General features: G+C 40.7%; 1 protein-coding gene, 1 long non-coding RNA gene and 2 gene segments (V, D, J or C); 1 reads left to right on the top strand and 3 right to left on the bottom strand.

Moving 5' to 3' along the window:
• The window catches only part of LOC105234922 (T-cell receptor alpha chain C region), a 560,983-nt gene that overhangs the window by 335,407 nt on the left and 210,072 nt on the right, over nt 1-15,504 (bottom strand). The window lies entirely within an intron of this gene.
• Nucleotides 9,522-11,651, bottom strand: LOC117797297. The segment is given in 2 exon segments: nt 9,522-10,507; nt 10,983-11,651. Coding segments are annotated over 2 exon segments (510 nt in total).
• Nucleotides 13,332-14,012, bottom strand: LOC117797298. The segment is given in 2 exon segments: nt 13,332-13,676; nt 13,870-14,012. Coding segments are annotated over 2 exon segments (426 nt in total).
• LOC117797301 overlaps nt 14,043-15,504 on the top strand; it is a 2,887-nt gene continuing 1,425 nt past the window's right edge. Inside the window, exon 1 of one of the 2 annotated variants that reach the window (XR_004622234.1) lies at nt 14,043-14,169. This is a non-coding gene — a long non-coding RNA (uncharacterized LOC117797301). The remainder of the gene's footprint in view (nt 14,170-15,504) is intronic. The other variant, XR_004622235.1, reaches the window with a different exon arrangement.

The raw sequence follows: 15,504 nt of genomic DNA, 5'->3' as shown, positions 1-15,504 counted from the left end.
AAAAAAAATTGATCTGGCAACTTGGAGTTTCAAATGCCTAGGATCTGGGCTGAGTGCCTGAGGAATGCCTTGAAGCTTCTGTCCTGATTTACATAAATGAGCTTCCACCATGTCCTGACCACCATGTTCTATCTCGTTGGGCATCTCAGACTTGGAAGAGCAGGGAAATCTCTTTCTGTTTTCCTGAGTCACTTTTTCTTCTAGGGTCAATGCTAATTTTATGTCTAGGTTTGCCAGAGAGTAACTTCTGCATGTATGTTTACCTTGTTTCTTCTGTATTCCTACCTAGTGAGTATGTTTTCTAAAGCAAAAATACTGATAACCTGACATTCTCCTCTTCCTCCCTTCCTTCCTACCTACTTCTTTCTTTCTTTCTTTCTTTCTTTCTTTCTTTCTTTCTTTCTTTCTTTCTTTCTTTCTTTCTTTCCTTTCTCCTTCCTTCCTTCCTTCCCTCCCCTTCCCCCTTCCTTCCTTCTTTTCTTCTCTCTTTCTTTCTTTCTTTTTCTTTCTTTCTTTCTTTCCTCCCTCTCTTTTCTTTCTTTCTTTCTTTCTTTCTTTCTTTCTTTCTTTCTTTCTTTCCTTCCTTCCTTCTTTCCCTTCTTTTCTTTTTTTTCTTTCTTTCCTCCTTTCCAAGCTCTATACCCAATATGCAGCTTGAACTCACAACCCCGACATCAGGAGTCACGTGCTCTACCAACTGAGCCAGCCAGGTGCCCCTTCTTTCTTTTTTAATGACTCTGCAACATTTTATTGAAGTAATTCTTTTTTTTTAAAGAGAAAAAAGCAAACAGAATAAACAAAAAACCAAGACATTTCCATTTAGATAAAAACAAATTTGCATGAACGTGATACTCTCTTCCTGGCATGTGGGCTGCGCAGAGATAACAGGTCAAGTCTATCCCGAGATCTCCTGCCCCTGTGGTCATCGTGGTTGCTGCTGCAGTCTCCCTGATGACGAGCAGCTGTTCCAGACTCCACGAAGACCTGCTGTCTCAGCCTCGAGAGTGTCCGCATTTTCTTGAGAATTCTGGCAGTCTAGTTCTGTCCCCTAACAGAGCATAGGCCGGGTAGTAGTGCATGACAGATGACAGTGAGCATCAGAATAAGCACGGCATATATTTCTGGATCATGAATTTAAAGCTTTTTTCTTTTCTTTTCTTTTCTTTTTTGTATATTGAAAAAAAGTGAGCATATTACAGAATGATATTACAGAACATAACACATGAATTTTAAAGATAGTACATGAGATTTCAAAGAGGGATCATAAATATATAGGAGACCTCATCTCACGGGCTTGCAAGAATACAGCCTCATTCTCCTGGCTGTTAGCAAGAATTTGTAGGAAAAATTTAAAAACACTAAGCTTAATCAGAAGACTCATATATGTCCTCAGTGTGCAAACTACAAAAACCTAAGAAATACAGTCACTATGAATTCTAACTTAATTGTTCAGATGATCTTCCAATGAGAGTTAATCTCCTGGAAGATCAAGGGTAGCAAATGGCTGTAGCGAGCTTGTGTGGAAAGAAAACTCTGCCATAAAATGATGGATCGTTACTATTTAAAGTTGGAGAAGAAGGAAGACGCCAATCAGGAACCCCAACAAAACAAAATGAAGTAAATATGAAGGGCCACCACTTTGAAGTGCAGGAAACTGACACAGCTTTAGGGCTGCATCCATTGTCCCAGGGGAAAGCGTTGAGACTCAACAAAGGTCTAGCTCAGTTCTCTGGTAGGGCCAGGAGGAGCACAGTGACCCGATTCCATCATTTTCTGATATGCTTTTTACAGAAATGAGTACAAAGCACAACCCTGCCCCCTGGCTTCAGGTCGGTGGGCAGTGACCATAAGACAATGTGCTCAATGGCACAACTGAAAGGAAATGGGCAAGGCGAGGATGTGCCATGGGTAGGCAAGGGGCCTCCATGTCTCTGAGGGCTGTGGCCTCCAATGTGCTTCCCCAGGATTCAAGTTCTCAAAAGCATTCCTTGATGGGAATTTCTTCTCACTCTCAGTTTTCTCGTAAGTAAAATGCAGATAATCATATCTGCCACTCTATGCCTTTTATTATATTAACTCTAAGTGGGGTATGGTGCTTTCAGGGTTGTGTATCGCACGCACCTATCACAATGATTGTACGGAGATGGTGTCTATCTTAGACAACAGACACAGCACATTCTTATGTGTAGCGTCAAACAGTAGAATTTCTGTCCTTGTTCTTTGCTGGATCGTATCCTCCTTCTGAACAAATTTGAGTAATAATGTATTTTTTAACAATGCTTGCAGTGTGGTGGCTGCACCCTCGCCCGTGGGAACAGTCCTACACACAGGCAGCTGGCCTGCACTATGGTTTAGCGGTGTGGGAAACAGCATTGGCCGTGAGACGTCCTTCCTCTTCAACTGTCACCGTAAGTGAAAGTGTACCAGTTGAGGTGACTTCCTTTGAATCTCCTCCAACATTCCCTTTTCAAATACAAGCAATCCAGGGAGTGCTCATCTAGAATGTGGCATTAAGGGGGCACCTGGGTAGCGCAGTCTTTATGCGTCTGCCTTTGGCTCAGGGCGTGANTGTGATCCCGGCGTTCTGGGATCGAGTCCCACATTGGGCTCCTCCGCTGGGAGACTGCTTCCTCCTCTCCCACTCCCCCTGCTTGTGTTCCCTCTCTCACTGGCTGTCTCTCTCTGTCAAATAAATAAATAAATAAATAAATAAAATCTTTAAAGAAAAATAGAATGTGGCATTAAGATGCGAGTTAGGTGACAAACCACTCCATTTTGGAGAGTGAGCTGGGAAATGGATATGGAATCAATAAAGTGGGAGAAGATTTTGGAAAGTGATTCGGTGACTCAAAACATCAGGCATTGGACAAGCAAAAGGGTATTAAAAGGTTGCAGAGTACAATTGGGGGGGGGAAGCAGGAGGGGCCCACAAGAGGGAGGCAAATAAAGGAGCCAGGATGGGGAAGAACTAAGGACAAAATCTTTGCATGCTCCACCTGGCTCTAAGTGCGCATCTTTTATCAAGGACAGTGGAAAAGACAAGTGAAAAAAAGGTTTGCAAGATGAGCTCTGCCATGAGGACTGAATATAATTTGTTTCTTTTTGAAGCTACATCAGAGGTGAGGGGCCGGTTGGGCATGGCTGCCACTGGTGGGCAGTGCGAACAGGTGAGGCCATGCTGGAGAAGTGACGGGCATTCTGAGACTGGATTGGATCCCCCCCCAACTATCCATCTATCCATTCCTTTGTCTATCTCTATACTTACACTATAAACTGGGGGGAAAGTATTGCCCCTGACTCCTCCCACTGTGACAAAATTGCCGTCCCAATCCTCACAAGGAATCTACCAAATGACTCAGAATTTCTTTCTGTTAACAAGCTGAGTGAGTAGCAGAAGGAAAAGAGTTTCCCTGGGACAATAAAGGCTCAAGATTTGTGCGGGGTGATTGCAAAAATCACTGAAATTCATACCATTCTTATCCCAGGTTGAAGTTCTACCTACTAGAAAATAATAATTACCCAGATAAAAAGTCAAATGAAATTTGGGAATAAAGGTAGCGCTTCCCCTACTCTCACTCTAGAATCTTCTTCTTCTGGGGCGCCTGGGTGGCTCAGGCATTAAGCGTCTGCCTTTGGCTCAGGGCATGATCCCGGAGTCCTGGGATTGAGCCCCACATCAGGCTCCTCCACTGGGAGCCTGCTTCTTCCTCTCCCACTCCCCCTGCTTGTGTTCCCTCTGTCACTGGCTGTCTGTCTCTCTGTCAAATAAATAAATAAAATCTTTAAAAAAAAACAAAACCTTCTTCTTCTTGTTCGGTTTTTCGTCTTTGTTTTCGTTTTTTTGCAAAGAGGCTACTGCATGTTCCTCAAGCTTCTCATCTTGGCAGGTGTCCCGGCACCACTCAGGGGCCCTGTGTCAGCAGAGCCTGTGTGGTCCAGCGGCAAGTTTGGGGCCAGCCTGCAGAGGTCTGGAGATCACAGTGCATCTGCTGAACAGAGGTAGGTGCCTGAGTGGCTGGACTGGGAGGCTGTGATATGCAGGGAACTCTGCTGCTTTTTCTCATCCAATGTGGCCGTGATTTCTTCATGACTCTTTTCTCCCCCATTTTTCCATAATATCATCATGGAGATTAGACCTTCACTATTCTTTTGCCTGAACCAGTGCAGGGCGTACACAGGCTGTGAGGAACTGCAGTTGATGGTGAAATCTTCTCCCTCGTGGATGACCAGGGACTGAGGACCCTGCTGCAGTTCTTGGCTACTGACCCCTGTTCAAAAAGGCGATGTAAAGAAAATGCAGGTGACCACGTAAGATCTTCATGCTCATAGGAGGGACAGTTTTTTTCTGCTCCCTCTTTAAGTCACAGCAACATGATCAGATCAACACAGAATATTGTCTATCTTCTCAGCATGTATCTGGCTCTCAAACGGGCCTCCCCAGGACAGAGTATGACTCTGTCCCTGCCTTCAGGGAGCTGCCAGCATCCCCTGACTCTCCCAGACTAACCCCATACTTACAGGCTGCCTGCAACTCTAATATCCCTATGAGTACTTGCAGGAGAGTGTCCATCCTCTGGCTCCTCGGAAGACAGCCCAATCGGGTGTTCTCGAATGAGCTTCCCCAGCACAGTTTACTTGAGCTCAGCAGGGTCTCCCTGACGCAGGACACTGCACCAGTCAGGGAGACCAGACCTGGTTTCCTGTTCCTCCAGCGCTGCAAACTCAGACTCAAATACTTTTTGAACACTGCCACCTTTTGGCCAGACTGAGAAATACTGAATAATGGATGACCTCTAGAATTAATTTATATAGATGAGGTACATTTATTTATTGCAACGAGTACGGTATTTATTATCGGATATCGAAAATACCTCGCCACTTTCGCATGCTTGAAACAGTTTCCCCTTTGTAATTAAAAGAAAGTGAAAAATTCTGCTCTCTAGAATTGTTTTTCAACGTTTAGTTCTGCCTACTTTTGATTTTAGTCTTATAAAAAACTGCTTATGGGGGCATACTCAATATGATATATAAAAATTGCATATATTTAAAATATACAATTTGGTGGGGCGCCTGGGTGGCACAGCGGTTAAGCGTCTGCCTTCAGCTCAGGGCGTGATCCCGGCGTTGTGGGATTGAGCCCCCACATCAGGCTCCTCCGCTATGAGCCTGCTTCTTCCTTTCCCACTCCCCCTGCTTGTGTTCCCTCTCTCGCTGGCTGTCTCTATCTCTGTCAAATAAATAAATAAATCTTTAAAAAAAATAAAATATACAATTTGGGGACCCCTGGATGGCTCAGTTGGTTAAGCATCTGCCTTGGCTCAGGTCATGATCCTAAGGTCCTTGCTCCGTGGGGAGCCTGCTTCTACCTTCCCCTGCTGTGGTCACTCGCTCTCTGATAAATAAATACAATCTTAAAAAAAGGAAATGTACAATTTGATCATTTTTGATATGGACGCACAAATGTGAACTCATGATCGCAATCTAGATAGTGGGCATATGCACTCCTCCCTAGATCCCCTTGCGGCCCTATTCATTGTGCTCCTTTTGAACCCCTCTTGCATACTTTCCCAGCACATCCCTTCAACCCCGTCAGCCCCAGGTGATCACTGGTCTGCCTTCTCTTACTTTAGATAAGTTTGCATTTTCTGGAGGTTTACGTAAATAGCATCACAGAATGTATACTCTCTCTTGTCCGGTTTCTTTTGGCATATCTATTTTGCGATTCATCCACGTTGTCACATTTATGGGTAATTCATTCCTTTTAATTGTTGACTAGTATTCCATTGTGTAGCTATACCATAATTTGTTTATCTATTCACCTGTTGATGAACTTCTGGGTTATTTCCAAGTACTGTTTTTGAAGCTATTATGAAGATTCACTTGTAATTGTTTGGATAGACATAAACCTTAATTTCTTTTGGGTTAGTATCCAGAAGTGTCATTGGTAAGCTATAGGGTAGGTTCATGTTTCACATTTTTATTAATGGTGAAACTCTTTACTGAGTGAAGGTGCCATTTGCATTCCCAACAGCAGTGTGTGAGAGTTCCAGCACTCCAAAATTTCACCAATACTTGGTGTGGTCCGTCACTTACATTTTAGCCATTCTAGAAGGTATGTAGTGGTATCTTGTCACTTTAATGTGCATTTTCCTTAAAATAATGATGCTGAGCATTCCCTCATGCTTGTTTGCTATACATAGGGTTTTTGTTGTTGTTCAAATCTTTGACCCATTAAAAAAAATTGAGTATTAAGTTGTAAGAGTTTTAAAGATATATATTCTAGATACAGGTCTTTTTTAGATATACATTTTGCAAAGATTTTCTCCTAGTCTCTGTCTTTTGTTTTCTATTTTCTTAACAACGTCTTTTAAAGAGCAAACATTTTTAATACTGTGAAGTCCTGTGTACTGATTTTTTAAAAGCCCACTTTATTGAGGTACGGTTGACATACAAAATGCTGTACATATTTAATGTATACAACTAGATGAGTTTGGGGACAAGTCTATGTTTGTGAAACTGTCATCACAATTAATGCCATGGTTTCCTCCAAAGGTTTCCTAGTCCTCTCTATTTTTATATTTTATTTTTTGTGATAGGAACCCTTAACATAGATCTCCACTGTTAGCAAATTTTATTTTAAAGATTTTATTCTTAAAAAATAATCTCTCTACCCAACGTGGACTCAAACCTACGACCCCAAGATCAAGAGTTGCCTGCTTTACTGACCTGAGCCAGGCAGCGGCTCTGCAAATTTTACAGTATACAATAAAATATCGTTCACTATAGGCACTGTACTGGACTGTAGTATATATTCAAGCATATATTCATCTTGCATAAATGAAACTTTACACCCTTTGACCAACACCTTCCCATGTATCCTCTCCCCAACCCCTAGTAACCACCCCATTCTATCCTTTGCCACTCTGAATTTGACTATTTTAGATTTGCCACATAAGGGGATGCTGTAGTATTTGCTCTTCTATGTTCAGCTTACTTCGTTTAGCATGTTTTCCAGGTTCATCCATGTTGTCACAAATGACAGGACTTTCTTCTTTTTGTAAAGGCTGAATCATATTCTACTGTATGCAAATACTACACTTTCCTTTTTTTTTTTTTTTTAAGATTTTATTTATGTGACAGAGACAGCCAGCGAGAGAGGGAACACAGCAAGGGAGTGGGAGAGGAAGAAGCAGGCTCCCAGTGTTGGAGCCTGATGTGGGACTCGATCCTGGAATGCCAGGATCACACCCTGAGCCTAAGGCAGATGCTTAACAACTGCGCTACCCAGGTGCCCCTGCAAATACTACACTTTCCTTATCCATTCATCTGTCAATGGACATTTAGGTTGCTTCCATGTCTTGGCTATTGTGAATAATGCTGCAATGAATACGGGAATACAGATATCTTTAAGAGCCTGATTTCTATTCCTTTGTATATATACCCAGAAGTAAGATTGCTAGATCATATGGTAGTTCTATTTTTAATTTATGTAGATTTTTGAAATCTTATGTCATGTATCCTTTGTTTCATAATTCATTAATCTTTGCCAAACCCATGGTATCTAAGATTTCCCCCAGTGTTTCATTCTAGAAGCTCATAGTTTTAGCCCTTTCATTTAGATCTTTGATCTATTTGGAGTCAAATTTATATAGTGTGAGCTAAGGGTTAAAGTTTATATTTTTGAATATGGCTATCAACTTTTCAAGCATGATTTTTTCAAAAGATTATTTTTTCCTCATTGAATTGTTATGGTACTTTTATTGAAAATCAACAGATTTTATATGTGTGAGTCTATTTCTGAAACTTTTATTCTGTTCCAATGTTGCATTTGTCTATTTTTACATCAATCCTATAATTTCTCAATTATATCTTCATAAAAACAATTTAGTATCAGTACTGTTAGTTCCTCAAGTTTGTTATTCCTTTCAAAATGTTTTTATTAACATAGTCCTTTTTAACTTTCATGCACATCTGACAATCCTTTTGTCAATTTCTACAGACCTTTCTGCTGGGATTTTTATTGGTATTACACTGAATCTATGCATCAATTTGGATTAGAAGATCCATATTAAAATGTTAATTCTCAGGTGGTGTAGTCAGTTGGGCATCTGACTCTTGGTTTCAGCTCAGGTCATGACCTCAGGGGCATGAGATCAAGCCCCACCTCCGGCTCCGTGCTCAGCACGGAGTCTGCTTAAGATTCTCTTTCCCTCTCCCTCTGCCTTTCCTACTCATTCTCTCTCTCCCTCAAGTAAATAAATAAATCTTAAAAAAAAAACAAAAACAAAATGTTAATTCTCTCCAAATTGATTTAGAATAAGTATGTGCAATATATATAACAGGCAAAGTAATGTTCATTTTATTAAAATAATTTTTACAAATAAACAAGAAAAAGACAATCTATAAAAGAGCAAACATACAGGGTAAGTTGTTCAACTGCTCTCATAATCAGGAAAATGTAATGATACTAACAAAATACTTTCAAGTTGTCTAAAATCTAAAAAAGACTGAAATAGTGTTAACCAAGATGCAGGGAAATAGATTTCCCATATGCTGTGTTTTGCAGTGTAGATTGTTAGAACCATTTTGGAAGGCAACTTTTCAATACCAGTAAAAATATAACATTAGGGGAATTCTTTGACACAGCAACTTCACCTCTAAGAATTCATCCATGTATAAATATATGTATATAAATCATATGTGTATATGTTTGTTGATTTGTGATTCTGATTATAACTAAGAGAAGTAAAAAAATTTAAATATTATTAGGAAGTGGGCAAGTTAATTAAATTTTTATACAAGCATACGATAAAGTCCATATGTGCGTGTGTATGTATATGAACACATCTCAAAAATACATTTTTAGAGGTGCAGAGGGGAGGCTCTCAGTTAATTGAGCATCAGACTTTTGATTTCGGCTCAGGTCCTGATCTCTGGGTCATGAGATGGAGCTCTATGACAGGCTCCAGCCTCAGCGGGGAGCATGCTTGAGATTCTCTTTCTCCCTCTCCCTCTGCCCCTCTCCTGGCTTGCATGCTCTCTCTCTCTTTCTAAATAAACAAAATCTTTAAAAAGAAATCAGAGGGGGAGATGAACCATGAGAGACTATGGACTCAGGGAAACAATCTGAGGGTTTCAGAAGGGACGCGGGAGGGGTGGTGGGGTAGCTGGGTGATGGGTGTTAAGGGCACATGTTGTAATGAGCACCGGGTGTTATATGAAAATAATGAATCATGGAACACTACATTAAAAACCAATGATGTACTGTATGGTGACTAACGTAACATAAAAAAATAAAATAAAATAAAAATACATTTTTAAATAAAAAAATAAAAACAAGCTGCAGAAAAATACACCTGATAGATCGAATTTATGTAAGAAAATTGGGTATTTATGTGAGCACCCTTATAAATGAAAAAGCCTGTGATTGTCAAGGCATACTCCAAACTGCCAAAATGGGTTATCATAGGTATTGAAAAGGAAACGGAGAGGAGGTGGGGAGAGTCAGATTGGGCTTTCAGGCTTGACTTTATAACCTTATGTAATAACTTGAGTCTTTTACAATAAGAAAAGATTTGTGTGGTTTTTTTGATGTGTACTAATCATATTTCAACATAAATTCTAAAAATGAGATTAAATTCCAAATATTTGTCCTTTATTTATCCCTTCCCCCAAATTGTCTGTATCCCAGTGATGTGTGTGCTACAGATAAGCAACTTTTTTTCAAGGGCAAATGAATCAGTCTCTGAAATTCATTCCCATGTTGGAGGAGTCAGAAGGGTTAATATGCCAGAGCCTGGGCACCTCTTAGGGTCTGAATGAAGAAAGTCTTTGGGACAACCCCGTGGTTGTTCTCACCTATTTCAGGGAGACCTATATAGAAAGCAACATTTGATTAAGACACAGAACTATGGCAAATTCTCATCTCCTTTTCCCTTTATTGCAGGTTTACAATTGTGTGTCTTAGTTTCCTTGTGAGCTCTTTAGTCTGTCCCTTTGATAACGTAAGCCCTTCGTCCTCATCCTCTTTGTTCCTTCTATCCTTTCCTCTTTGACTCCCGGACTATCTTCACTTTACTCTTTCCCCTTTTCTCCTTTACTTCGCTTCTATTGGGATCCTGGTCATTCTTGTGCGGTGGCCTCTGGCGATGGCGGCTGCTGCTTCCCTTCCCCCACCAGGCAGATGGTGTACGGGGGAGGCCCCACCTGTGCCACTGTGCCTCTCTCAGGATGCAGTAGTACACACCAGCATCTCCCAGGGTGACCCGCGGCAGAATCAAGGTACTGGACTCTCTAGCTACTGCGATGATCAGAGTGGCCTTTCCATCAGTCACATTGTCTTTTAGACCACGAATCATGTACTCTGGACCCTGGTTGGGAATCTGTCGATACCAATATATATACTCATTTCCACTGATTGTGGAGTGGTTACAAGGCAGGTGGACAGGCTCTTCTTCAGTACTCTCCATTGCATTTGGCTGTGTGGTCTTAGCATCACTCATAATACCTGAAGGGTTGAGAAACAATAGATTAGCTCTGGTTTGTCAGATGTGGGTACCTCTAAGGTCAGGTTCACAAGCACTCCCAGAACTCTCCTCTCTGGCCTTACACCAAAACTTGAGCATTGTGGTGTGTGTTACATAGGGCAAGAGAAATGTTACTGGTGTTTATTATTGAGCGATCCAGATCCACAAGGCCAAAGATAAATTTCTGTGTTCCATGACCATTGGGCTCAATGAACTCAAACCTCCTTACAAGCCTGAGAGCTGTGAGACTCGAGAGATCTTCTGTGAAGAGTGGATATGATCAGCCCCTCACGATGATATTCAGACTCTCAAGAGAAACCCATAGACACACAGAAAAGTATAAATGCAAAATTTTTCCACTCGTTTAGGAAATAGAGTGGAAGAAGGAGAACTACCAGATACTTGTTTTTTGTCTTTAGCAATGAAAGTCATCCTTATTAGACCCAGGTCACTTACCTAAAGTTAGGAGAAGAGCGATTCCTGTTAGTGATCTCATAGTTCCAGTGTGAACCAGGGTCCCAGGTCTCAGAGCTCAGGGTTTGTATCTTAACCCAGGTTGGGGGAGGTCCCAGCAACAGCATAGCAGCCACTAACATAGCTGTTTCTCAGGCAGCATTCAATTTGGGTGTTCCCCAGCCAAGCATCGGCTAAGGAAAAAGCAGTCTCTTGGTTGGGTCTACTCCCATCCTTAGGATTAGACAAAAAATTTGAAAAGAGAGCTAAGAATGTTTTCCCAGTGTCTAGCCCTAAGTCAGAGGGTTTACACTGAGATCCTTTTCAAGGTTCAAACTCAAATAAGTTACGTCTGAGTGAATCTGAATGAGCAAAATCATCCCCAAGGAGATTATCTATCTCGCGTTTGTGGTACAAGGCAAAACCCACCACTAATTGGTGGCTTGGTGTTCCATTGAGTTGGTATGAAATGTCCTTTAATCCAAGAAACCTATGTTGAGCCCTGGACGGCAAAAGGAAGCAGAGAATTCCTATCCATATTCCCAGCCAGAACAAGTACATCTCAAGAGCTGTAATAAACAATATAACTTCAAAAGTTAGAGACTTCTTTCTGTTAAAAAGAAATGATCATGGGCCACCTGGGTGGCACAGCGGTTAAGCATTTGCCTTCGGCTCTGGGCATGATCCTGGCGTTATGGGATTGAGCCCCACATCAGGCTCTTCCACTAGGAGCCTGCTTCTTCCTCTCCCACTCCCCCTGCTTGTGTTCCCTCTCTTGCTGGCTGTCTCTATCTCTGTCGCATAAATAAATAAAAAATCTTTAAAAAAAAAAGAAATGATCATAAGCTGAGTTAAACATCCAATAAGAAGAAAATATTTGCAAGTCTGTGGCAAAAATAACTTCATAGCTGTATGATGCTTACGGTGTTTAGTTTAACAGGAAAAGACAAAATTGGAATCCAGTCTAAGAGTCAAGGTGCCTAGTATTCAGTTGCTGGCTCCAGCAACGATGTTTTAAGCAACTTCCAGGTAGGCATTGATGGATGTCTCTGGTCTTAATACAGGAACCAATGACTTGAGTGGTACTTATTCCTATCCCACCTGAGCCCCTCTTTGACACATATTTTCTCATCTCCATGCCAATGCCTAGTGGTGGCATGCATCGAGGCCACTAAAAAGAAAGAAGACATGAGAACAGATCATTTGAGATGAAGCCATTTTCCAAGAAAGGTGGAAATAAACATAAGAGAGTTTCCCTGTTTATTCTCAAAAATGGTTGTTAATAAAGAAATGGGATAGAATAAAATTAAAATTACTCATCCTTCTTTGCTATAATAACAAGCTTATCACTCTACTAGAGGAACCAATGTTTGGCCGTTAAAAATTAAACTATGAATCACCTCTCTCTTTTCTTCCTATGAGTGGTCAGCTCTTTACGTTGGGGAAGAGGTTTGCCTATGTCCTTGAAGCTGTGCACACACTCCATGTGAGATTATAGGACTACAAGGTGACAAAGAGGAGGAAAATACAATTTTTGCACAACTCAGTGATAACCTCCCCCTCACTCTGGAAGGACCACTGGTTTGCAGGTGTAACAGCTCCCTCTTGTGACTATATATGAACTCCTTTACTTAGAACTGGGAGCCAAGTCAGTCCACAGTCTTCCTTTCTTTTTTTTTTTTCTTCTTCTTCAAGGTTTGTGTTTTAGATCTCAGGATAAATACTTGTTAACCCTACCTCCCTCTAGTGGTAAGGCTCAGTAAAGAGCTTTCTACCGCAATACCCTGAGATGAAAGACTGCAGCATTTTTAGTCAGTTGCGGATTTTAGAACTATTTCTGTGATATTTTTTCTCCCAGAAATAGTTCTAAAATCCCTCTCAACCAAATTCCTTTCACGTCCCTTAATACTTTGCTCTTTCCGCATTTGAAGGCAGTTGCCAAAGCCCGCATTGTTCATTGTTTAGTGTAAGATTTGGTGGAAAGGAGGCAAAAAAAGGGAAATTATTAGCAAAAATTGCATTGTTTTAGGCAAGGTCACCCTCCTAAGAGGAACAGGAAAACTCTTATCTGGTAGGTTATCTCGTCAGTGCTGACAGGTAATTCCATGCTGACTGGTTAGTGGTCACATTCCTGGGAGGTTGCAACTACAGTTAGCTTAGGGATTAAGTCTTGGTTTACTTGGTTTACTGATGTGGGCATTAGCACAAATGACTCCATTCTGAGCTTCCTGTTTCCTTTTTAAACAAATCTAACTGTTGAAGGATCATTTGAGAAACCACTTTGTGGTTTATTTAACCCAAGATACAAACATAATACCTGGGAATCTGAGCAGATGGCTGCCTTTCTGGAGCTAAGGTTTTTGTTTATCTTTCACTATTATTTTTATTACTGTGGGGGGCTACCAAGAGCACAGAAATACACCGCCGAGTCTGTCAGTTGTAAGGGAGAAATGGTGAGACTGATGGATTTTTCTGTTTTTCGAAAGTTCACAGAGAAGCGACCCTGCTTTGCATTTGGCTTGCTTTCGTCCTGGTAAATGAGGAAAATCATCTCTCCGCTGGGAGGCTGTTTGTACCAATACAAAGTGTAATAATTACTCCAACTGGTTTCATACTTGCAGAAAATGGTGGCCGCTTGTCCTTCCTGCATTGTTACTTCACTCTGAGTCTGGATGACTTTCTCAGCCGTGCTGGATCCTCCGGAGAAAAAAGACAAGGTTGGTTCTCTGAAATGTCTCAGATGGGTCATGGGGACTAGATTCATTTATGACACAAGGACAAAGAAAAGAATCACACAGCATTTCACTTCCCCATCTCTCTTCCCTCTTAATACCCCTGATTCTTGGACTCCAAGAGGAAGCTAAGACCCCGTGCTAAGGGCCACACTTACTGAAGCCAAAGGAGGCTATGAATGCCCACAGCAGGCCAGGGTAGAGCATGATAGAAATTCTTCTTCTGGTTGAAATTTCTCTTGTTCTCACTCCAGTCCAGAGACTGGCCCTCATATGAGTGCCTGAGTGTAGAGTTCCTGGGGCTATAAGATGTTTCTGCCCCCAAACAGGAAGTGAGGTTCAAAAATAGGCTGTTACACTGCTCTATTCAGAGACTGAAAATCTATCCCACCGCAAACCTCTGTTTTGGCTTGATGTTCTTCTGTGACAATACATTTGAAAAATGGCTATTATATCCGGTAAGGTACAAAAATGAAGTTTAATTATCTTTTTGTTATTGAATTCTTACTTAATACCATTGTGGTCAGAGACTACATTCTGAATGATTTAAATCCTTTGCAATTAAGTCTTGCTTTAAGATCTAGAATATAGTCAACTTTGATAAATATTCTTTGTACATTTGAAAAGAATATATATTCTGTTGTTGGGGATTAAGGTGTCCTATATATGTAAATTAGGTGAAGAATATTAATTGTGTTGTTCATATTTTCTCTACATTTCTACTAAGAGGTATGTGTTAATGTCTGCCACTACAGTTGTATATATGTTTATTGATTTTTTTAAATCAACAAATTCTCCTAGCTTAATTCTACTGATTTACGTTCGATATATTTTGAAGCCATGCTATTAGGTGTGTGTAAAAATAGAACTGTTCTATCTTCCGAGTAGGTTGTGCACTTAATCATTTTGAAGTGTAGCTCTGTTATCTCTAGTAATAATTCCCGGTTTAATGTCTATTTCAACTGATATTAGTATAGCTACTCAGCTTCCTTTTGGTTGGGAACTCCAACTGTCTCGTTATCCATATGCAACAGAATGAAATTGTATCTCCATCTCCCACCGTATTAAAAAATTAACTTGAAATGGATCCATGACCTCAACATACAAACCCAAACTCTGAAAGTCTTAGAAGAAAACACTGACGTGAATCCGTGTGACCTAGAATCGGGCAATGGTTTTAAAATATGACATCAAAGCACAAGGAACTAAAGAAAAAAAATAGATAAATTAGACTTCATCAAAACTAAAAGCTCTTCTGCTTCGAAAGATACTCTCAAGAAAGTGAAAAAGACAACCCCCAGAATGGGAGAAACTATTTGTAAGTACCTGTGAAGGGTTGAGTATCCAAAATATATAAAGAACTTGTACAACTTAAGGATAAAAAAACAAATAACCCAAAGAAAATTTTAATTTTATCCATGGTTTTCCTAGGCTGCTGGGGATAGTGTAGCTGCGGATAGTGACTGGGAATGTTACTTTCCTAGGTAGACTGTATTTCATTTTTTAAAAATTTTATTTAAAGATTTTTATTTATTTATTTGAGAGAAAGAGAGCGGAGCATGAGTGGGGAGAAGGGCAAAGGGAGAGGGAGAGAGAGAATCCCAAGCAGACACTCTGCTGAGCACAGAGCCAACACTGGGCTCAATCCCAGGACCCCTGCATGACTGAGCCGAAATCACAAGCCAGATGCTTACCTGACTGAGCCACCCAGGTGCCCCCATTATCTATATTTTTTATATAATTTGTATTTTCTACCTTGTGTTTTTATTACCTATTCAGAAATCCAAGAATAA

This window comes from Ailuropoda melanoleuca, chromosome 20, assembly GCF_002007445.2.
Source record: "Ailuropoda melanoleuca isolate Jingjing chromosome 20, ASM200744v2, whole genome shotgun sequence".
Lineage (NCBI taxonomy): Eukaryota > Metazoa > Chordata > Mammalia > Carnivora > Ursidae > Ailuropoda > Ailuropoda melanoleuca.
The sequence above is the reverse complement of the archived record's forward strand: the minus strand, read 5'-3'. Positions and strand labels throughout refer to the sequence as shown.